The sequence below is a fragment of the Oryctolagus cuniculus genome, chromosome 3, assembly GCF_964237555.1.
Source record: "Oryctolagus cuniculus chromosome 3, mOryCun1.1, whole genome shotgun sequence".
NCBI lineage: Eukaryota > Metazoa > Chordata > Mammalia > Lagomorpha > Leporidae > Oryctolagus > Oryctolagus cuniculus.
This window is the reverse complement of record NC_091434.1, coordinates 71,226,949-71,250,453: the sequence shown is the minus strand read 5'-3', so window position 1 is coordinate 71,250,453 and position 23,505 is coordinate 71,226,949. Positions and strand designations below refer to the sequence as shown.

Sequence of the window (23,505 nt, the reverse complement as noted above, 5' to 3'; positions counted from 1 at the left end):
TTTTTTTTTTTAACAGCTCCAGGCAGTTATATCGTCAAGGAAGTTCAGAGCCATTTTTTTCCTTAGGAAACGATATATGGACAGGGAGTGGGAGGTGAGTATGTGGGGTGGAGGATGGGTGCTCTGACCCATTGCCACCCAGGCAGGACACGCTAAAACATCTTCAGAAGACGGCCAACAGGTCCGCGAGTCTCTTTCACCCGGCAAATCTGGAGTAAGGTCAGGAGATAAGGCCTGAACCAGAATATAAATTTAAGGTTTGGCAGATTTGTGATGATGGTGTTTTGACAGAGATTTGAGGAAATTCAGCTTTCCATTGCACTCAATGTTTTCAACAGGAGAACGACAGTAAGGAAGTATTTTCGATTAACCAGGTAATTAGTGTGAGGACGAGAAAGGGTGCAGAGGGAGAATCAGGGGGCCGCTTTAATAATAGAGAGAATTCAATAGCAGTTAGGGCTTTGGTATCAGTAGGCATCTACCTCTCAAAAGGCAATGCAGACGCTTAAGATGCATCTGAAAGACGCTATGTCCAGGCAAATAAAGAAAACGTTGCAAGAGTCCCTAATTTCAGCATCTCTCCACTTTGAAAGTTGGGAACCACGCGGTGGGGGAAGGGACAGAGGCGGGGCCCAGGCGAGAGGGGGCGTGTGCAGGGGCGGGGCCGCAGCCGAGCTGCGCGGCCGCTCCGGGGTATCGCGAGAGTTGGGCGGGCCGAGCCATCGCAGCAGTCAATTCCCCCCACCCTACCGGGAGGAGCCGCCGGCCCTGGACTCTCCAAATTCTGAGCTCTCATCATGGCGGCGGCGGCGGCCGCGGCGGCCGTCGGGGGGCCGCAGCCGCCCCAGCCAGAGCTGGCCGCGTCCGGGCTGGCCCTAGACAAGGCGGCCACTGCCGCGCACCTGAAGGCGGCCCTCAGCCGGCCAGACAACCGGGCAGGTGCTGAGGAGCTGCAGGCGCTGCTGGAGCGGGTGCTGAGCGCCGAGCGGCCGCTGGCCGCGGCTGCGGGCGGCGAGGAGGCGGCGGCGGCCGGCGGCGGGGGCGGCGCGGGGGCGGCCGAGGAGGAGGCCCTGGAGTGGTGTAAGTGCCTTCTGGCGGGCGGCGGCGGCTACGAAGAGTTCTGCGCGGCGGTGCGGGCCTATGACCCCGCGGCGCTCTGCGGCCTGGTCTGGACAGCCAACTTCGTGGCCTACCGCTGCCGGACGTGCGGCATCTCCCCCTGCATGTCGCTGTGCGCCGAGTGCTTCCACCAGGGCGACCACACCGGACACGACTTCAACATGTTCCGCAGCCAGGCCGGGGGCGCCTGTGACTGCGGGGACAGCAACGTGATGCGGGAGAGCGGGTGAGTGGAGCCCTCCCCATCCCGGGCACCGCGGGAGGCCTGGGGGGGGGGGGCACTGGGAGCCGACCCTGAGCTGTCAAGGAAAGGGCGTGGGGGGAGGGTGCAGCCACATGGGATGGCGGTGGCTGAGCTGTCAGCGGTGGAAACGGGGGTGGGAGGAGGGGAACGCGGAGAGCACGTTGCGGGAACCGGGCTGTGAATTTTCGGGGAAGCCGGGGCAGGTGAATAAGAACCCGAGAAGAACCAGTGCGTGGGCTGGGAGGGGAGGGACGAAGGGAGGATACGCAAGGGCATCTGGGGTCGAGCTGTCAATCGTGCACTTGCTGGGAAGCGCCGGGAAGCTGCCTGATTGTTGAGGGAGAGGCTTAGGATGTGATTTGGATTGGCGGGGGGGTGGGAGGGGGATGGCGTCGGCGACCGAACTGGGTCTCGGGGTGAGGAGGTGGTCTTGGAACTGCGGGGAAGGAAGCTTGGGGAGCGGGGCTTCGGAGCTGACCGTGTGTGTCTGTCAGTGAGGGAAAAGAGCTCTGGAGCTGGGGAGTGTGGGGAGGAGGAGACAAGGGGAGGGGCCTGCATGGAAATGACTGTGGCGGGAGTGGAGTATTCGGCGTGCTGGAATGACATCTAGAATTGGGCTAGTGAGCCGTCAGTTATAGAATACCCTCCATACCAGGAGCACGGACAGAACACTGAGCGAATTAGAAGTCAAAGGTTAGGCCTTCTCCGGTTAAGGGCACTTACTCACTGACTGATATGTGACCATCTATCTTAAAAAAAAAAAAAAAAGCAAAAACAAACAACAACAACAAAAAAAAAAAAACAACAAGGCCAGTCAACGGTATTTCCACAGGAGTGATGCACCGGGTGTTGGGACTTAGGACAAAAAACATTTCACAGTTTTCTGTTGATATGTGTAAAGTTTTGGCTTGGGGCATGATGGCAAAGTCCCAGAAAGTCGTGAGGAAAAAAAGAGAAACAGTGAAGGACAGGAGAGTTTGGATGGGTAGTGGTTGAAGGAACACTAGCAAAGCCCAGTTACTTTGTTTTTCAATTTTCCGGACCTTACTGATACATTATAATCTCTTTAGAAATGGTTACTTTTTGCTTCTTTGGAGTACCTGTAGGTTACTGTTAACTTCAAATATGTCTACTATGTATGCACAAGGTTCTTCGGGATATTAGAAATGAATGAGATATTGACCTCCCTCTAATCCACTTACACTAGAGTAGAAAGTGATAAATTCCTTAAGTAGTATTCTGCGAGTTGGAGGAGGTGGGAGGCTTCTGCATAGGGGGAAAGGAGGTATTTTGAGCTTACTGATGACAATGATTGCAGCTAACATTTGCCATCTGGAACTGTATACTACACTTTAAAGATACGCTCAAAGTTTAGTATTTTGTAAGGTGAAATATGCACATCTGTAAGAACAAAAACAGCACTGTAATAGAGACACAGCTTGCAGTTTCTCCTCCATCCCGTCTCCTGTCCTCCTGTCTGCCCAGTTCTTTCCCACCATTCCTAGTTTCTGTTAGTGCAAAGCAAGGGAAGATGAATCTGTTTACCAATTTTTTTATGCAAAAGGTAATTGTATACTGTTCTGCATCTTAGCCCCCCCCCCTTTTTTTTTGTGCTTAGATTCTTCATACTGGTAAACCAGTGTCCTCCTTTTTAAAAAACCTGCTGCATAGCGTTCGATGTTAAGAATTTGCATTCCCTGAGTTTAACAGCTCTTTTGATGGACATTTGGGCTTCCAGTGTGAAATTAAAAACCTAGTATACCTGTTTTGTCCTGCCTGTGCAAGAATATCAGTGGGATAAATTCTCAAAAGTGAGATTTCCCGAGTGCCCTCTGTAACTCTTACTACTAAGTGGTTTGTGAGAGTACCTGTTTTCTGACATTCACATCTATGGAATGTTATTAAGATTTTTATCTGGTTAAAGTGGTCAAATTTTAACTGCTTTACATGATTTAACTCATTTAACCTTCAATAATTCTGAGATTTCTATTGTTCCCAGTGTACCGAAGAAGCAAGTGGGGCACAGAATTAAAGAGCTTGTTCAAGATCACATCAGTAGTAAGCTAGGCATGCTGGCTCCAGAGCCTGACCTTTCAACCACGTTTTCCTACTGCTTCTGCCAAATAATGTTCGTACTGGTTCTTCTATTAAACTGTGTTTTGTCCCTTTAAAGTTTTTTTTTTTTTAATTATACAATTCTTACATAGTTCTTTGATTCTAATTTAAGAGGAACCTTAAAACAGAGGAGTTGGAGCAATCATATACTGATACTTAACACATTTTTTTTTTTTTTTTTTTTTGGACAGGCAGAGTGGACAGTGAGAGAGAGACAGAGAGAAAGGTCTTCCTTTTGCTGTTGGTTCACCCTCCAATGGCCGCCGCGGCCGGCGCGCTGCGGCCGGTGCACGGCGCTGATCTGATGGCAGGAGCCAGGTGCTTCTCCTGGTCTCCCATGGGGTGCAGGGCCCAAGGACTTGGGCCATCCTCCACTGCACTCCCTGGCCACAGCAGAGAGCTGGCCTGGAAGAGGGGCAACCGGGACAGAATCCGGCACCCCGACAGGGACTAGAACCCGATGTGCTGGCACTGCAAGGAGGAGGATTAGCCTAGTGAGCCGTGGCGCCAGCTTCACATTTTTGTTTTTTAAAAAATATTTATTTATGGGGCTGGCATCCCATAGGGCGCTGGTTCTAGTCCTGGCTGCTCCACTTCTGATCCAGCTTTCTGCTGTGGCCTGGGAAAACAATAGAAGATGGCCCAAGTCCTTGGGCCCCTGCACTACCCATGTGGGAGACCTGGAAGAAGCTCCTGGCTCCTGGCTTTGGATCAGCACAGCTCCAGCCATTGCGGCCAGTTGGGGAGTCAACCATCGGATGGAAGACCTCTCTCTCTCTGCCTCTCCTCTCTCTGTGTGACTCTGACTTTCAAATAAATAAATAAATCTTTAAAAAATATTTATTTATTTCAAAGGCAGAGTTATAGATAGAGAAAGAGAGAAACAGAGAGAGATTGTCCATCTGTTAGTTCACTACCCTAATGACCACAACAGCCAAGGCTAGGCCTGGCCAAATTCAGGAGCCTGAGACTCATCAGGGTCTCCCAAGTGAGTGGAAGTGGCTCATCTTCCACTACTTTCCCAAGCTTATTAGTAGGGAGCTAGATCAGAAGCAGACCAGATGGGATCTGAACCAGACACAGATATGGGATGCCAGTGTTGTAGGTGGTGGTTTAACCTGTTGTACTGTAATGATTATCCTGACATTTTTGCTTTTGGACTAGCTTAGCATTTAGGAGAGCCCTCTATCCCCAGATAACATGAAAAATAGAAAATAATATATTTTTTCCTGAATTTTGGAACACAATGATAATTATTAGGTTATACTTAATCAGATGCAAGTCTGAGCTCTTAATTGTGATGCTTTGGTGCAGAAATGGAAATGAGAATATGCCAGTGAGTTTCACTGAAGTTACTCATACAAGTTTAGGGCATCATGCTATAGATAGTCCAGATACTAATCTCATGGCATTTGCCTTTACTGACACCTCATGGACACAAATGGATACAATGTGGATGTACTGAAGATCTCTGAACCATATTGTCAAAAATGTTTCCAATAGTTAACAAAAGATAACATGCAATGGAAAATTTAAAATAATGTCTGTCTGGTTGTGGGATCTGATAGTGTCCTAGCCAGAAACTGGGATTTTAAACATTTAGTTTTCAAATTTTTTGATCCAGTAGATGACAACTTTCATTTTCTATCCTGTATTGTAGTTTCATCTCCTTGCTTGTTCATTGTCACAGATTGTAAGCTTTTAAAAATTAGGGATCTGGGGGCTGATGCTGTCACGTAGCAGATAAAGCCATTGCCTGAAGTGTCAGCATCCTATATGGGCAGTCAGTTTGAGACCTGGCTGCTCCACTTCTGATCCAGCTCTCTGCTGTGGTCTGGGAAAGCAGTAGAAGATGGCCCACGTCCTTGGGCCTTTGCACCCACATAGGAGCTCCTGGCTTCCGATTGGTGCAGCTCCAGTCATTGTGGCCATCTGGGAAGTGAACCAGTTGATGGAAAACTTGCTGTCCCTCTCTCTCCCTCTTCCCCCAACCCCCGTCTCTGCCTCTGCCTCTCTGTAACTCTTCATTTCAAATAAATAAATCTTAAAAAAAAAAAAGGGGATCTGATCTTAATACTAACCAGACATCACAACAGTCTTTATCACTTGATGGATGCTCGGTAAATGTTGAACTGGGTAAAAATAGTAGCTGCAATACCAGAAAAGTTACCCTAAGAGTACATTCCTTATGTTGTCCAAGAGGTAGCTTTCATTACTAAGTTTTCTTTTTCATTTTTCTTTCTTTTTAAATCTCATATTGATTATAACATAAAAATAAATGGATAAAGTAAACAGTGTTCCTTTTTCCATCCTACTCCTCAGTGAGAGATTTCCCCTACTTTCTTTTGAGCTCGGTTTTGCATTTCAAGATTGGTTATTTTCTTTAGTACATTGCTGTTTTCCCTTAAAATATTTGTTGAGTACTGCCTCATATCAGTACTCAAAGAACAGTTTCATTTTATTTTTTTAAAAAATGTTTATTTATTTAGTTATTTGAAAGGCAGAGTGACAGAGGGAGAGACAGAGAGAAAAAGGTCTCCTATCTGAGATTCACTCCCCAAATGGTGCAAGGGCCAGGGTTAGACCAGACTGAACCCTGGTCTCCTATGTGGGTGGCAGAGGCTCAGGTACTTGCATCATCTTCCTCTTCCTTTCCAGGCACATTAGCAGGGAGCTGGATTGGAAGCAGAGCAGCTAGAATTTGAATCTGCACTCTGATATGGGCTGCTAGTGCTGGCCCTTCATTTTCTCTTTTAAAGTTAGATAGAATGCCATTGTATTTTCATATTATAATATAATTTATGCAGTTTCCTATTGCTGGACATTTTTTTAAAAAAAGATGTATTTATTTTTTTGAAAGGCAAAGCTACAGAAAGGCAGAAGCCAAGAGAGCGAGAGAGGTCTTCCATCCACTGGTTTACTCCCCAGATGACCACAACAGCTAGAGCTGGGCCAATCTGAAGCCAGGAGCCAGGAGCTTTCTCTGGATCTCCCATGTGGGTGCAGAGGCCCAAGGATTTGGGCCATCTTCTGTTCTCCCAGACCATAGCAGAGAGCTGGATCAGAAGTGGAGCAGCCAGGTCTCGAACTGGCGCCCATATGGGATGCCAGGTCTGCAGGCAGTGGCTTTACCTGCCCTGGCACAGCTCTGTTTCCTAGACATTTAAATTATTTACTGTCTTTTGCTGTTTATAAACATTGTTATAGTCAGTACCCTGTATACACTTCTTTGTGAGCTCTGTGAAGATAAATTCCCACAAGCTATATTTCAGTTAAAGGTTATGTGCATTTTAAACTTCAGTAGAGCCCTCCAAAGAAATTGATTTATATATCCACCAGAGATGTATTACATGAAAGAGTTTGTATCTCTTCCTCCTGCCAATATATATGGTGTCATAAGTGTTCTGATCTTTATTAATCTCATAAGTGAAACTTACTATTTTGTTTTATCTATTATTCTTCCATCCTCACAGGCTGGAATATTCTTTGAAGCAAATCAAGTATATTTTAAATTTATAAATATTAGTGTATGTATCTCAGTAAGCAATGTGAGCTCTAAAATAAAACGTAACTCACATGTCCGTTGATGGATGAATGGATAAATAAAAGGTGGCTTATACCTGCAATGGAATATGTATTCAGGCTTGAAAAGGATTGGAGTTCTGACACATCCAGCATCATGGATAAACCTTGAAGGCATGATGCTAAGTGAAATAAGCCAGTCACAAGAAGATAATTATTAGGCACCTGGAATGGTCAAATTCATAGAGACAGAAAGTAGGATAATAGTTACCAGAGGCAGGTAGAGGGGAAGAATGAGGAGTTACTGTTGAATGGGTACAGAGGTTCATTTTGGGAAGATTGAAAGTTTTTAGGATGGATGGTGGTGATGGTTGTACAACAATGTGAATGTACTTAATGATACTGAACACTTAAAATGGTTAAAATGGTGGCAAAGGAAGACCTTCCTTTCTGTCTCTCTCTCTCACTGTCCACTCTGCCTGTCAAAAAAAAAAAAAAATGGTAAATTTTATGTTTGATATTTAACCACAATTGAAAGACCCCATAGTACGATTATCATGCCTAAAATATGTACACTTATTACTTAATGTCTTCAGATAGCCAATGAGTGTTCAAATTGTGCTGGTTGTATCATAAATGATTTCTTTGAGTTGATTTTTTCGAATAAGGATCCAGATCAGCCCTTCATTTTGTCTTTTGTCAATATACCTCTTAATTTACAGATTCACCCTGCTATTTCTCCTTTTCCTCTCTATAATTTATTAGTTGAAGATACCCACATTCTGGGCTCTACTAATTTTTTTTCATCTTTGTGAAGTTTAGCATCTTCCTCTGCCCCTTCCTTATTTCCTGCAAACTGGTAGTTGGACTTAGGGATTTGATTAAATTTCAAGTTCTTTAAAACTTTTTTTTTTGGCAAGAAAACATCATATAGATGTTTAATCTTCCTGTCCCATCACTTTAGGAGCTGCAAAATGCTTGTAAATGTTAGAATTTATAGTGGATTCAGGTTTGTTGGTCTGATCTTTTTTTTTTTTTTTTTTTTTTTTTTTTTTTTTTTAACGGGCAGAGTGGACAGTGAGAGAGAGAGACAGAGAGAAAGGTCTTCTTTCTTCCATTGGTTCACCCCCCAATGGCCGCTGTGGCTGACGTGCTGCCACCGGCGCACAGCGCTGATCCAAAGCCAGGAGCCAGGTGCTTCTCCCGGTCTTCCATGCGGGTGCAGGGCCCAAGGACTTGGGCCATCCTCCTGTACTTCCTGGGCCACAGCAGAGAGAGCTGGACAGGAAGAGGAGTGACCAGGACAGAATCCGGCGCCCCGACCAGGACTAGAACCCGGTGTGCTGGCGCTGCAGGCAGAGGATTAGCCTAGTGAGCCATGGCTCTGGCCTCATCTATTTGTTTTAAGTTCCTCATCGTGGGGCCAGTGTTGTGCCACTGCCTGTGACCCAGGCATCCCATATGACCACCGGTTCATGTCCTGGCTGCTCCATTTCCTTTCCAGCTCCCTGCTAATGTGCCTGGGGAAAACAGCAGAAGAAGATGGCTCAAGTATTTGGGCCCCTGCCACACATATGGGAGACCTGGAAGAAACTTCTGGTTGCTGGCCTTGACCTGGCCCAGCCCTGATTGTTGTGGCCATTTAGGGGGTGAACTAGTGGGCGGAAGATACCTCCCTTTCTCTCTCTCTCTGGCTGTCAAGTAAATAAATAAATACATCTTTAAAAAAAGTGTGAGAAAAAAATCAGATTAAAAAATGGTTGCTTATTTTCTTCTAAAAGATTTAGGGTTTTATATTTCATATTTAGGACTTTAGTCTATTTTAAATTTAATTTTTGCATATAGTATAAGATTGAGATCTAATTTAATCTTTCCAATATGAAAATCCAGTTATTATAGCACCCATCTATTGACCATTTTTTTCCTCCATTGACCCATATTGCTGACTGTGTCTTATACCAACTTCCTGTGTGTGTCCTAAGTTCTCCATTCTGTTGATATATCTCTTGCAACAATATCATGCTACTTTAATTATTATAGCATTATAATCTTGATATGGCAATATTTCCATATTATTACTGATGCAGTGATTAAACTGCCACTTGAGATGCTGACTTCCCTTCTGGAGTGCCTCTTCAGTCCTGGCTACTCTGTTTCTCATCCAGCTTCTTGCTAGTGTGTCTGGGAAAGCAGTGGAAGATGGGTCATGTACTTGAGCCTCTGTCACCCATGTGGGAGACCAGGATGAAGTTCCTGAATCCTGGCTTTAGCTTGGTCCGAATCTGGCTGTTATTGTCACTTGGGGAATGAACCAGTAGATGGAAGAGCTCTCTCCCACTTCCCCTCCCTCTCCCTCTCCCCGTCCCCCCTCTCTGTCTCCCTCCGGCCTTCCCTCCCCCACCCCCACCCTTGTCACTCTGCCTTTCAAGCAGATAAGTAAATAAATCTTGTAAAAAAAGGTCTTGTTCTAGCAAACTCAAAAAATTTAAAGTCCGGTTTCCTTTACATAGAATCTAAATGAGATATGGGTGAGACTCAAAGGCATGTTTCATCCTGTGGCAGATTCCTCTCTGGCTGTGAACCTATGAGGTTAAATAAGTTGCTTGTTTCCAAAGTACAATGATGGGACAGGCACAAGACAGACGTTTCCATTCCAAAAGAGAAATTGGCAAGAAGTAACAGGTCCCTAATGTGTCCAGAACTCAGCAAGGCAACATTAAATCTTGAGAATAATAATATTTGCCCCCTTGTTCTGTTTTCTAGGTATCTTAGGTTGGGGATTGGCTCCCCAAGCATTCTGGGAACCCAACTCTCATGGCTTTTTAGGGCCCAGTCCGCATCATACCTCTCTGAGTTGGAGTCAGGTACCAGTGGCTCTCCCAGTCTGGGGCTGCATGTTGGTGAGAGAACTAGCTTTTGGTTTAACTTATTTTTCTTCTGTTCTCAATTTCATTATTAACTATTATTTTCTTCTGTCTTTTCCCTTTAAATTTTCTTATGTCTTTCTGGTTTCTCAAGGTGGCAGCTTAGATAATTGATTTATGGTCTTTCTTTTCTAATAAGCTTTAAATTTCCCTCTACAATTTTACAGGTATCACATATTTTTATGTTCAGAATATTTTCTGTTTTACATGATTTCCTCTTTTTTTTTTTTTTTTTAAAGGATTTATTTAGGGACTGGCACTGTGGCATAGTGGGTATAAAGCCCGCTGCCTGTGGTGCTGGCATCCCATATAAGCACCAGTTCTAGTCCTGGCTGCTCCACTTCTGATCCAGCTCCCTGCTAATGTGCCTGGGAAAGCAGCAGAGGATTGCCAGAGTGCTTGGGCCTCTGCACCCATTGGCCCAGGTTAGGCTGTTGCAGCCATTTGGGGAGTGAACCAGCAGGTGAAAGATCTCTCTCGCTGCCTCTCTCTCCTAACTCTGCCTGTCAGTTAAATAAATAAATGACTGAAAAGGCTAGTACTGAAGCAAGGAGCCTGGAAATCCATCTGGGTCTCCCAGGTGGGTGACAGGGGCGCTGTGGTTGTCCCATCTTCCGCTGCTTTCCTAGGCATATTAGCAGGGAGCAGGATTTGAAGTGGCATATGGGATGCAAGTGTTGCAGGCAGTGATTTAACCTGTCATGCCACAATGCTGGCCTTGTGATTTTTTTTTTTAATCTTTTATTTAATGAATATAAATTTCCAAAGTACGACTCATGTGTTACAATGGCTTCCCCTGGCCTTGTGATTTCATCGTTGTTTAGAAGTTTGGGAGATTTTCTAAATTATGTCTACTAGGAATTTTTTTGTTTAATTCTGTTGCTAGCACAGAACATGTTTATGTTATATCAATTAATTTGAAATTGTTAGTTTCTTTCATAGCTCAGAATATGACCTATCTTTTGAATAACCCATGTATATTTAAAAAAGTATAGATTATTTTATTACAGAGCAGTATTTTATAAATGTCAGTTTGGTCAAGTTGGTTGATAGTGTTGTTAAGGTCTTCTAAACTCTTACTGATTTTCTTTCTATTTGGTTTATACTGAAAGAGGAATGTTGGACTTTCCAACTATAATTGTGGGTCTGTCTCTTTCTCTTTGTAGTTATCAGTTTTTTCTTTCTGTAATTTGAAGTTCTCTTGTTAGGTGCATATTTAGGATTGTTATGTCTTTCTGGTAAATTGACTTTTTTTATCATTATATAATATTCTTTTTATCCCTGAAGTCTACTTTAATTTTTTAAAAAAAGATTTATTGATTTGAAAGAGTGTTACAGAGAGAGGTAGAGACAGGGAGAGAGAAAAGTCTTCCATCTGCTGGTTCACTCCCCAAATGACTGCAATGGCCAGAGCTGAGCTGATCTGAAGCCAGGAGCTTCTTCTGGGTCTCCCACACAGGTGCAGGGGCCCAAGGACTTGGCCATCTTCTGCTTTCCTAGGCCATAGCAGAGGGATGGATCGGAAGTGGAGCAGCCAGGACTCGAACTGGCAGCCATATGGGATGGCAGCCCTGCAGGCTGGGACTTTAACCCACTGTGCCACAGAGCTTACCCCAGGGCTTTATTTTTGATATAGGTTGTATTTAATTCACTTTGATTAATAAGGTATATTTTGGAGTAAATAAGATTTTTTTTTAAATTTATTTGACAGGTAGAGTTATAGACAGTGAGAGGGAGAGACAGAGAAAGGTCTTCCTTCTGTTGGTTCACCCCCCAAATGGCTGCGATGGCTGGCATGTGCACTGCACCAATCCGAAGCCAGGAGCAGGTGCTTCCTTCTGGTCTCTGATGCGGGTGCAGGGCCCAAGCACTTGGGCCATCCTCCACTGCCCTCCCGGGCCACAGCAGAGAGCTGGACTGGAAGAGGAGCAACCGGGACTAGAACCCGGCACCCATATGGGATGACTGTGCTGCAGGCAGAGGATTAACCAAGTGAGCCATGGCGCCGGCCCCTAAGAAGGTTATTATAGTTTTTCCCCTTTACATTTAAGTAGTGCTTTGATTATTACAGAGTGAAGAAAAAATGATTATTGTCTGTCTTCCTTCCCTTTTAGAGAATAAATGTTTTTGAATGAGACATTTTACCTTTAAATATGCATGTATTTGTAGTACAATATTATGTACTATATTAGAGCTTTTTAATTTTGGGCAGTCTTCTATATGGAATTTCTTCTGCATACGTGCTCCTAGAAAATCTGCTGCTTTTGGTTTTCTTTTTGGGAGGGTACTCTCTGCTTTTAGGAAAGGACCATTTACACCTGTTAGAAGTCAGCCTTCATCTGCTTTTTTTTTTTTTTTTTTTTTTTTTTGACAGGCAGAGTGGACAGTGAGAGAGAGAGACAGAGAGAAAGGTCTTCCTTTGCCGTTGGTTCACCCTCCAATGGCCGCTGCGGTCGGCGCACTGCGCTGATCTGATGGCAGGAGCCAGGTACTTATCCTGTTTTCCCATGGGGTGCAGGGCCCAAGGACTTGGGCCATCCTCCACTGCACTCCCTGGCCACAGCAGAGAGTTGGCCTGGAAGAGGGGCAACCAGGACAGAATCCGGCGCCCCAACTGGGACTAGAACCTGGTGGGTTGGCGCCGCAGGCGGAGGATTAGCCTAGTGAGCTGTGGTGCCGGCCATTCATCTGCTTTCATGAATAGATTTTACTTCAAAATATAATGTCAAGTTTCTTAATTTTTAAGTTAAGCACTTTTAGTTTTTTATTAAGATGGCTGGTCAGAGATTCTTAAGTCAGAATTTGCATGGTATAAGTTTTTTCAATCCTTTTCAGTTAAGTATAACTTTGTCTATGTTTAATTCTTACTGATTTTCATTTTATTCAAAAGACAAAAAGAGACCTCTTCTATCCTCTGGTTTACTCCTCAAATGACCACAACAGCAAAGGCTGAGCCAGACTGAAGCTGGGCGTCCATAGCTCCATCTGGCTCTTCCACATTGCTGGCAGAGACCCAAGTACTTGAGCTGTCAACTGCTATCTCCCAGGAAGCATATCAGCAGGAAGCTGAGCCACAACTCAATCTCAGGCACTTCAGTATGGGTTGTGGGCATCCAAAGCAGTGGCTTAACTGCTGTACCAATACTCACCTCAGAATGTGAATTTTTTTTTATTATTATTTGACAGGTAGAGTCATAGAGAGAGAGAGAGAGAGACAGAGAGAAAGGTCTTCCTTCCATTGGTTCACTCACCAAATGGCCACCACGGCTGGCGCTGTGCCAACCTGAAGCCAGGAGCCAGGTACTTCCTCCTGGTCTCCCATGTGGGTGCAGGGCCCAAGAACCTAGGCCATCCTCCACTGCCTCCCGGGCCACAGCAGAGAGCTGGCCTGGAAGAGGAGCAACCGGGACTAGAACCTGGCACCCATATGCGATGCTAACACCACAGGCAGAGGATTAACCAAGTGTGCCACGGCGCTGGCCCCCAGAATGTAAATTTTTTATAAATATGTTTTTGGCCTTACTACTGTCTTTTCACTTTTTCTTTTCTTCTTTAAAGATTTATTTTTTATTTGAATTGCAGAATGACACAGAGGGAGGGAGAGACAGAGAAAGAGATCTTCCATCCTGCGGTTCATTCCCCTCTGGTCTCGGTGGTGAGGGCTGAGCCAGGCCAAAACAAGGAGCCTGGAATTCTATGTGGGTCTCCTGTATAGTTGGCAGGGACCCAAGTACTTGGTCCGTCTGTTGCCGCTTTTCCAGGGGCATTAGCAGGGCACCGTATCAGAAATGGAACAGCCAGGATTTGAACCGACACTGGTGTCACAAGTCACAGCTTAACCTACTGTGCCACAAGTCAGCCCCAATGACTGTCTTGTCTTTTATCGTATAATACTCTAAACATAACTAACAATCACTTAACCACTTGAATTCCATTTTGAAAATTGATAGGGAGGAATTACTCTAGGAATGCTTGAGATACAGAAACTTATTAGCTGTAATAAGGAACTCAGGGTGGGGAACAGGTGAATAGGGTTCATGGAGAAGAGCTAGCCAAGGAAGCAGGACTTTGATCTAACAATGACATGTTTATCTGTTGCCAATCAGGGTTTGTTACAAGCTGTGATCAAGTATTCTTGTCTGGGAGTCACAAAGATGTGCTGCTGGTTTTTATAATGCAAACTCTCCTTCCCCCAATAAAGGGACTTAATTTTTTTTTTAAATTTTGAAATCTACATATATGTATACGTTATTTGTGGCATATGTATATGTGTGTGAGCAAATGAGAGAAGAAAGCAAATGAAAAACTTGTTTAAAAATTTTAGTCAAAAGGTTACTTGAGTCTACATTGGTAAATAATTTATAATAATAGTAGGAAGAAAACTTATAAAGCATGTGCTTTTCATTGTCTCTGAAGTTATTTATTTATTTGTGTGAAAGGCAGAGTTACAGAGAGAGGGAGTGAGTTCTGTCTACTGGTTCACTCCCCAAATGGTCTCAACAGTCAGAGCTTGGCCTATCTGAAGCCAGGAGTTTCTTCTGGGTCTCCCACATGTGTGCAGGGGCCCAGGGACTTCGGCCATCTTCTGCTGCTTTCCCAGGCACATTAGCAGAGAACCGGATCAGAAATGGAGTAGCCGGGGCTTGAACTACTGCCCATATGGAATGCCAGAGCCGTAGGTAGTGGCTTTACCCTCTGTGCCACAGCGCCAGCCCCTATGAAGTTATTAATGTGTTACTATAGTTTTGGTAATTCTGTTTCTCATCATCTACTCAATTACTTATCTTGAGGTTAGGTACTGTAGATGAAAAGTTTAGTTTTTTTTATAAACTGGGACTTTAATTAGACTCAACTTTTTTTTCTCCTTGTGAAACTAGGAAGTGATCCTTTGCTTAAGTTTATTTGGAATTATTGAGTAGAGATTGTTTTTTAAAGATTTATTTATTTATTTGAAAGTCAGAGTTACACAGAGAGAGGAGAGGCAGAGAGAGAGAGAGATTGAGATCTTCCATCCGATAGTTCACTTCCCAATAGGCTGCAACTGCCAGAGCTGCGCTGATCTGAAGCCAGGAGCCAGGAGCTTCTTCCGGGTCTCCCAAGTGGGTGCAGGGGCCCAAGGACTTGGTCCATCCTCTACTGCTTTCCCAGGCCGTAGCAGAGAGTTGGATTGGAAGAGGAGCAGCTGGTACTCAAACTGACACCCATATGGGATGCTGGCTCTTCAGGCCAGGGTGTTAACCCACTGCACCACAGCATTGGCCCCGAGATTTTAACTCAGTTTATGAGTTTTTGTGTTGCAAAGCCTTCAGTGTTTTTAATGTTACCAACTTTATATATAAAAGAAAGCTTATAAAATGTATAGGTATGATTTAAAGAATTTTAGTGAAGTGGACATTCATGTACCACTATCTACTTCTGCTTCAGAAAGTAGAACTTAAAAGCATGGATAAATACTTTATATCTTCTTAAATTAACTCTAGGCTAAAATGAATTTAAGATAATATATCAAGGGAAAGAGATTATTTTAAGACCAAAAATAGCTTTAGAGAATATTAAGGAATTATGGATTGAGATTAGGAAGAGGTTGGTGAGGTTTAGCCTTAATGCTGATGTTAAAATGCTATATATAATAGATTCTTAAGCCAAGATAATTTCTCTTTTCCTTAAAACATTGCCATCTAATTAGAAGGACCATGCAGCATGGATTTGTTAAATTAGCCCTGATTTTGGTATTCCTTCTGATTGTTTCTTCAAGCCACTGAAAATTATAGGAATTATAAAATTTGCTTACTTTAGACTAGATCTTCCAGCTTGTCTTTGTGAACTGGAAATAGTATGAAGACTCTTTTTTGGACTGTGATTTGAGGACATGTCTTCATAGGTATGGTGAAAAAAATAAAAGATTAGGAGATGCTGCTTTAATTACCCTTGAATTAGTTGATGAAGTAGATGTATAATTATGCTTTGGATCAGTTTTGATGAAATTGTCTTCAAATTAGCAAGCTAATTTACACTCCTGTCAGTACAGTGAGAATATCCATTGTATTTATTACCTGACCAGTGCTATATATCATCAAACTTCTGTTTTTTGTAAATATAATAGATTTTTAAAAAGTGCTTCAATATAATTTTTGTTTCTTTTGGGTCTGTATGTTTTAGAATTTTGGGTAATTTTTTAGATATCTGTGTCATTGACTTAGACCTTGTTTCCATTGTGTTCTGAGAGCATACTTGTATAATGTTAACTTTGAGACATTGTATGAACAATAGGATGAAGTCCAATTGTTACAGCACATAGTATTCTATTGTCTGTTAGTTCTAATTGGTTGATAGCATTTTTTAAAAGATTTATTTATTTATTTGAAAGAATTACACACAGAGAGAAGGAGAGGCAGAGAGAGAGAGAGGTCTTCTATCCGCTGCTTCACTTCCCAGTTGGCTGATCCGAAGCCAGGAGCTTCCTCCAGGTCTTCCCATATGGATGCAGGGACCCAAGGATTTGGGCTATCTTCCACTGCTTTCCCAGGCCATAGCAGAGGACTGGATCAGAAGTGGAGTAGCTGGGACTTGAACCGATGCCCATATGGGATGCCGGCACTGCAGGTGGCAGCTTTACCTGCTGTGCCACAGTGCCAACCCAGGTTGATAGTATTTTTTTTTTTTTTTACGGGCAGAGTGGACAGTGAGAGAGAGAGACAGAGAGAAAGGTCTTCCTTTGCCGTTGGTTCACCCTCCAATGGCCGCCGCAGCTGGCGCGCTGCAGCCGGCGCACCGCGCTGATCTGATGGCAGGAGCCAGGTACTTATCCTGTTTTCCCATGGGGTGCAGGGCCCAAGTACTTGGGCCATCCTCCACTGCACTCCCTGGCCACAGCAGAGAGCTGGCCTGGAAGAGGGGCAACCGGGACAGAATCTGGCACCCCAACCGGGACTAGAACCTGGTGTGCCGGCGCCGCTAGGCGGAGGATTAGCTTAGTGAGCCGTGGCGCCGGCTGGTTGATAGTATTTTTAGTAGTTATCTATTACTGTGTAACAAATATCACTGTTACTGATTTAGAGCTTATTTTCATCGTGTTCTGAGAGCATACTTTGATGTTAAATTTGAGACATATTTTGTGAACAATAGAATAAGTATCCAATTGTTAACAGCACATAGTGTTCTATTTTCTGTTGGGTCTACTTGGTTGAAATGTTTTTAGTATCTATCTATTGCTGTGTAACATCACACTAAAAATTCCCATCTTAAAGCAATAAATGTTTATTATCTCATAGTGTCTGTGGGTCAGGAATTTGAAAATCACTTAGCTGGGTTATTCTGGCATAGAATATCTTGTGAGGCTGTAATAAAAGAAAATCAGGGGCCTGTGATGTGTCCATGGGTTAAGCTGCTGTTTGTATAGCAGGCCTCCTATGTAGGAGCTACAATTTGAGTTCCTGCTGCTCAGCTTCCTTCTCCAGCTTCCTCCTAACGTGCCTGGGGAGGCAGTGAAAGATAGCCCAAGTACCTAGGTTGCTGCCACCCATGTTGGAGACATGGATGGAGTTCCAGGCTTCTGGCTTTGGCCCAGCCCATCCCTGGTCATTGTGGCCACATAGGGACAGAACCAGCAGGTGGACGATGCCTTTTTCTGACTCTCTGCCTTTCAAATAAATAAAATAAATCTTAACAACAACAAAAAATCATGGCTGGAGCTGCAGTCTTCTTAAACCTTGCTGAGACCAAAAGACCCACTTCCAAGATGTATTGCTCACATAGCTATTGACAGAAAGATCATTTTCTTGCCATGTGACTTTTTAATTGTACTTTATTTTATTTGAAAGGCACAACAATAGAGAGGGAGAGACAGATCTTCCATCTATTGAGTCATGCCACAAATTGTCACGATGGCTAGGTCTGGGCCAAGCCAAAGGCAGGAGCCAGGAACTCCATCTTGGTCTCCCACATTGGTGGCAGAGGCTTAGGTAGTTGGACCATCTTCTGCCTTCCTAGATGTGTTAAGGAGGGAGCTGGATCGGAGCAGAGCAGTGGGGACTTGAATCTGCTCCAATGTTGGATGCTGGCTTTGCCAGTAGCAGCTTAAGCTGCTGTACCATAATGCCAGCCCAGCCATGGGGCCTTATTTATAGGGCTGCTTGAAAAACTCTAATATTTCTTGTAGTACACATTTGTGATATCAGTAAATTCTTCCAAATTTTATCTGAAAGTTTTTATTTATCCAGTTTTGAAGGATATTTTTACTGTGTTCATAGTTCTAGATTGGAGCCAGGTTGTGGTATAGTGGGTAAAACTGTCGGCAGCAGCCCCGATATTCTTCCACATGGGTGCTGGTTCCCGTCCTGGCTGCTCCACTTCAGTTCCCTGCTGATGTGCCTGGTAAGACAGTGTAAGATAGCTTAAATCCTGGGGTCCCTGCCACCCACATGCGAGACCTGGAGGAAGCTCCTGGGTCATGGCTGGATTGGCCCAACTCCAACTATTGCAACCATTTGGGAAGTGAAATAGTGGACGGAAGATCTGTCTCTGGCTCTGTCCTCCTCTTTCTGTACCTCTTTCAAATAAATAAATAGGTAAATAAATAAATAAATAAAAAGATGCTCTTTAAAAAAGTTGTAGATTTATAGGTTGTTACTTTTAGTATTTTGAGTATATCTCTCCATTGTGCTTTAGCTTGTACAACTTCTGATATAAAGTTGGCTGTCATTTCTTTGTTCCTCTGTATATAAGGAATAATTTTCTTATTGCTTTGAAAATTTTGTTATTACTAGATTTCAGAATTTGATTATGATGTACCTTGACATGGCTCTTAAAAAGTGTTTATTCTTCTTGGGATTTATTGAGTATCTTGGAACTAAATTTTACGATTTTAGCAAATTTTGAAAATTTTAAGCATTTAATTCTTAGAATATTGTGTTCCCCCTATTCTCATTCTTTGGGTTCCAATGTAATATTAAACTGCCTGTTATCCCATAGCTCATAAATCCTAGCTACCTAAGCATCTCTAAATTCCAGTCTTTGTTTTCTCAATTCGTTGAGACCACAGGGTTTTCTCTGGGTCCCTTCTCCATGCTGCCTCCTGAAAAGCATACCTGGATAGTAAGCTGGTGTGCTTGTGAGGCTCACCTTTTTGTTTCCCTTCTATTAAGGTTTACAGTTTAGCACTGTCTGTCGTCTGATGTCCAAAACCCACTGGATCTGACTTTTTTTTTTTTTTTTTGGTTTTCTAATTTTTTAAATGAAAGGGTAATTTTTAAAAAATTTTTCTACTTTAAAACAAGATCTGTTTATTTGAAAGACAGAGTTACAGAAAGAGAGAGAGACAGATCATCTGCTGGTTTATTCCCAAAGTGACTGCAATGACTGGGGCTGGTCCAGGTTGAAGCCAGGATTCTGAAACTCCATTTGGCTCTCTTATGTGGGTGGCAAGAACTCAGATACCTGGGCCATCTTCTGCTGCTTTCCCAGGTGTGTTAACAGGGAACTGGGAGTGGAGCAGCAGGTATTTGAACCAGCCACCATGTGGGATGCCAGGGTCAGAGGCTACAGTTTAATTCGCTGCACCTCAACAGTAGACCTAGAGAGGGTAACTTTTTTTGTTTGTTTGTTTTTAAGGATTTTTTTTATTTACTCAAGAGGCAGAGTCACAGTCAGAGGGAGAGACAGAGAAAGAGGTCCTCCTTCTGCTGGCTCACTCCTTAAATGGCTGCAACGGCTGGAGCTGGGCTGATCTGAAGCCAGGAGCTTTGTCTGGGTCTCCCAAGTGGGTTCAGGGCCCGAGCACTTAGTCCATCTTTCACTGCTTTCCCAAGCCATCAGGGCAGCTGGATCTGAACCAACCGGGACCTGAACCAAGTGCCCATACAGGATGCTGGTGCCACAGGGTGATGCTTAGCCTACTATGCCACAGCACTGTCCCCCAAAGAGTAACTTTTTAAAGATAGAGTCATTGTTACTCCACCTTGACAAATTTTCTTCTATATAACTTTCTCCCCCACAGTGTTTCTTTTTCCCAAGATTTTTTATTTTATTTATTTATTTGACACGTAGAGTTACAGACACAAAAAGAGAGAGAGACAGAGAGAAAGGTCTTCCTTCCATTGGTTCACCTCCCAAATGGCCACCATGGCCGGCTCTGTGCTGATCTGAAGCCAGGAGCCAGGCGCTTCCTCCTGGTCTCCCATGTGTGTGCAGGGGCCCAAGGACTTGGGCCATCCTCCACTGCCCTTCTGGGCCACAGCAGAGAGCTGGACTGTAAGAGGAGTAACCGGGACTGGAAGCCAGCAACCATATGGGATGTCAGCGCCACAGGTGGAGGATTAACCAAGTGAGCCATGGTGTCAGGGCACCCCCACAGTGTTTTAATGCATTTGTTAAATACAGCTGAATATTGTTTCATATGTTTAAGGTTATTGATATTTTTTCTTTTTTTAAAAAAGGGTATTTTCATCTACTTAAAAGAGAGTGATAATGAGAGAGGTAGCGATCTTCCATTTGTTGGTTAACTCCCCATATGACCACAATAGCTAAGGCTGGCCCAGGCTGAATCCAGGAGCTGGTAACTCCATCTGGGTTGGCCATGTGGGTGGCAGGTGCCCAAGCACTTGATGTGTCATCTGCTGCCTCACAGGTGCATTAGTAGGAAGCTGAATAGGAAGTAGAGGTGTCAGGACTTGAACCAGCACTCTGATAGTGGATGTGGGCATCTCAACCAACATCTTAACCCACTGTACCACAGCATCTGTCCTGCTATTTTTTTCTTCTCATTTTTCTTTTGTATTATTTTAGGGAAAATAGTCCTTTGACTATTATGTTATGACTAAAAAATGTTATGAGTCACAAACATTTTGTTCTCATGTATCTTTTGACAAACAAATACCCATGAGTATTTTTTCCATGTAGAAATATTTATTATCAGTTCTTGTGTTTCTTGAACTTGCATGGCTTCTAGATTTTGTCATACTTAATTTGTCACCTCTACATGATTATAAAATAAATTCCACAGTTGCTTCTAGTAATCCAAAGATTTAACATTTTATATTTACCTTTTTGATATATTAGGGATTAACTACTGTCATAGTGTAAGATGTGAGGCAATTCCTCCTCCTAACCCCAGCTTGGCTCATTTACCCAATTAACTTTCTCTGAATAAGCTATGTTGTCTGCCTTTATCATAACCATTCATCAGTTTGGGTCTATTCTTGAAGCCTGAATAATTTAATCTGTTCATTAATTTTTTAAAAATTGAATACATAGGTAAATATGTCCTTCATTATTTTTTAAAGATTCATTTATTCATTAAAAGGCAGGATTTCACAGTGGAAAGAATGGGTCATCAAAGAAGGAGGTACCTTTCTCTGAAGGGAGGAGAGAACTTCCACTTTGACCATGGCCTTATCTAAATATGATCAGAGTCGGTGAACTCAGGGGGCTTCCATAGCCTTGGCAGCTCATGACAAGAGCCTGGGGTGATTACTGATGCCATAAACAAGAGGGTCAATTTGTTAAGTCAACAACAGGTGTCACTGTGCACTTACTCCCTATGTAGGATCTCTGTCCTTAGTGTGCTGTACATTGAGATTTAATGCTATAACTAGTACTCAAACAGTATTTTTCACTTTATGTTTCTGTGTGGGAGCAAACTGTTGAAATCTTTACTTAATGTATGCTAAACTGATCTTCTGTATATAAAGAGAATCGAAAATGAATCTTGATGTGAATGGAAGGGGAGAGGGAGTGGGAAAGGGGAGGGTTGCGGGTGGGAGGGACGTTATGGGGGGGAAGCCATTGTAACCCATAAGCTGTACTTTGGAAATTTATATTCATTAAATAAAAGTTAAAAAAAAAAAAAAAAGGCAGGGTTTCAGAGAGTCAGAGGCAGAGAGAGAGAGAGAGATGTAGGTCTTCCATCTGCTGGCTCATTCCCCAGATGGCTGCAATGGCCAGAGCTGTGCTGATCCAAAGCCAAGATACTGTAGCCTCTTCTGGCCTCTTCTGGGTCTCCCACACTGGTGCAGGAGCTTCCTTCCTTCCTTCTTTCTTTCTTTCTTTCTTTCTTTCTTTCTTTCTTTCTTTCTTTCTTTCTTTCTTTCTTTCTTTCTTTCTCCTTCCTTCCTTCCTTCCTTCCTTCCTTCCTTCCTTCCTTCCTTCCTTCCTTCCTTCCTTCCTTCTTTCCTTTTCCTTCTTTCCTTCTTTCCTTCTTTCCTTCCTTCCTTCCTTCCTTTCTTCCTTTCTTCCTTCCTTTCTTCTTTCTTCCTTCCTTTCTTCCTTCCTTCCTTCCTTCTTTCTTTCTTTCTTTCTTTCTTTCTTTCTTTCTTTCTTTCTTTCTTTCTTTCCTTCTTTCCTTCTTTCCTTCCTTCCTTCCTTCCTTCCTTCCTTCCTTCCTTCCTTCTTTCCTTCTTTCCTTCTTTCCTTCTTTCCTTCTTTCCTTCTTTCCTTCTTTCTTTCCAGTGAGAGAGAAAGGTCTTTCTTTGCCATTGGTTCACCCTCCAATGGCTGCTGTGGCCAGTGCACCACGCTGATCCGATGGCAGGAGCCAGGTACTTATCCTGGTCTCCCATGGGGTGCAGGGCCCAAGCACTTGAGCCATCCTCCACTGCACTCCCTGGCCACAGCAGAGAGCTGGCCTGGAAGAGGGGCAACCGGGACAGAATCTGGCACCCCGACTGGGACTAGTACCCGGCGCCGCAAGGCAGAGGATTATCCTAGTGAGCCGCAGCGCCCGCCCGCCCGCTTGCTTGCTTGCTTGCTTGCTTTCTTTCTTTCTAAGATTTATTAATTTATCTGAAAGTCAGAGTTACAGAGAGAAGGAGAGGCAGAGAGAGAAAGGTCTTCCATCTGCCGGGTCACTCCCTAGTTGGCCACAATGGCTGGAGCTGTGCCGATCTGAAGCCAGAAGCCTGGACCTTCTTCCGGGTCTCCCACATGGATGCAGGGGCCCAAGGACTTGGGCCATCTTCTACTGCTTTCCCAGGCCACAGCAGAGAGCTGGATCAGAAGTGGAGCAGCTGGGACTTGAACTGGCACCCATATGGGATGCCGGCACTGCAGGCGACTTTATCCTCTATGGCACAGTGTCGCTCCCCTGTTTTCTATTTTAAGCCTTCAATTTATGTTTACTATTTTAAAAACTTTCTTTTTTTTTTTTTTTTTTTTTTTTTTTTTTTTGACAGGCAGAGTGGATAGTGAGAGAGAGACAGAGAGAAAGGTCTTGCTTTTGCCGTTGATTCACCCTCCAATGGCCGCCACGGCTGGCGAGCTGTGGCTGGCGCACCACGCTGATCCAAAGGCAGGAGCCAGGTGCTTCTCCTGGTCTCCCATGGGGTGCAGAGCCCAAGCACTTGGGCCATCCTCCACTGCCTTCCCGGGCCACAGCAGAGAGCTGGCCCGGAAGAGGGGCAACCGGGAAAGAATCTGGCGCCCCAACCGGGACTAGAACGTGGTGTGCCAGCACCACTAGGTGGAGGATTAGCCTATTGAGCTGCAGCTCTGGCTTAAAAACTTTTTAAAAATCATTGTTTCTTTATTTGAAGGAGACGGACAAACTAACCTTCCGTTTGCTAGTTCACTTCCCAGATATCTTCAACA

General features: G+C 43.9%; 1 protein-coding gene across 1 annotated transcript in view; it reads left to right on the top strand.

Annotated features, from left to right (window-relative positions):
- Positions 1 to 733: 733 nt before the first annotated feature.
- Positions 734 to 23,505, top strand: part of UBR3 (ubiquitin protein ligase E3 component n-recognin 3) — a 221,622-nt gene continuing 198,850 nt past the window's right edge. The window contains exon 1 of the mRNA XM_051849447.2: positions 734 to 1,345. Coding sequence (XP_051705407.1) covers positions 798 to 1,345 — 548 coding nt within the window. The 5' untranslated portion in view covers positions 734 to 797. The remainder of the gene's footprint in view (positions 1,346 to 23,505) is intronic.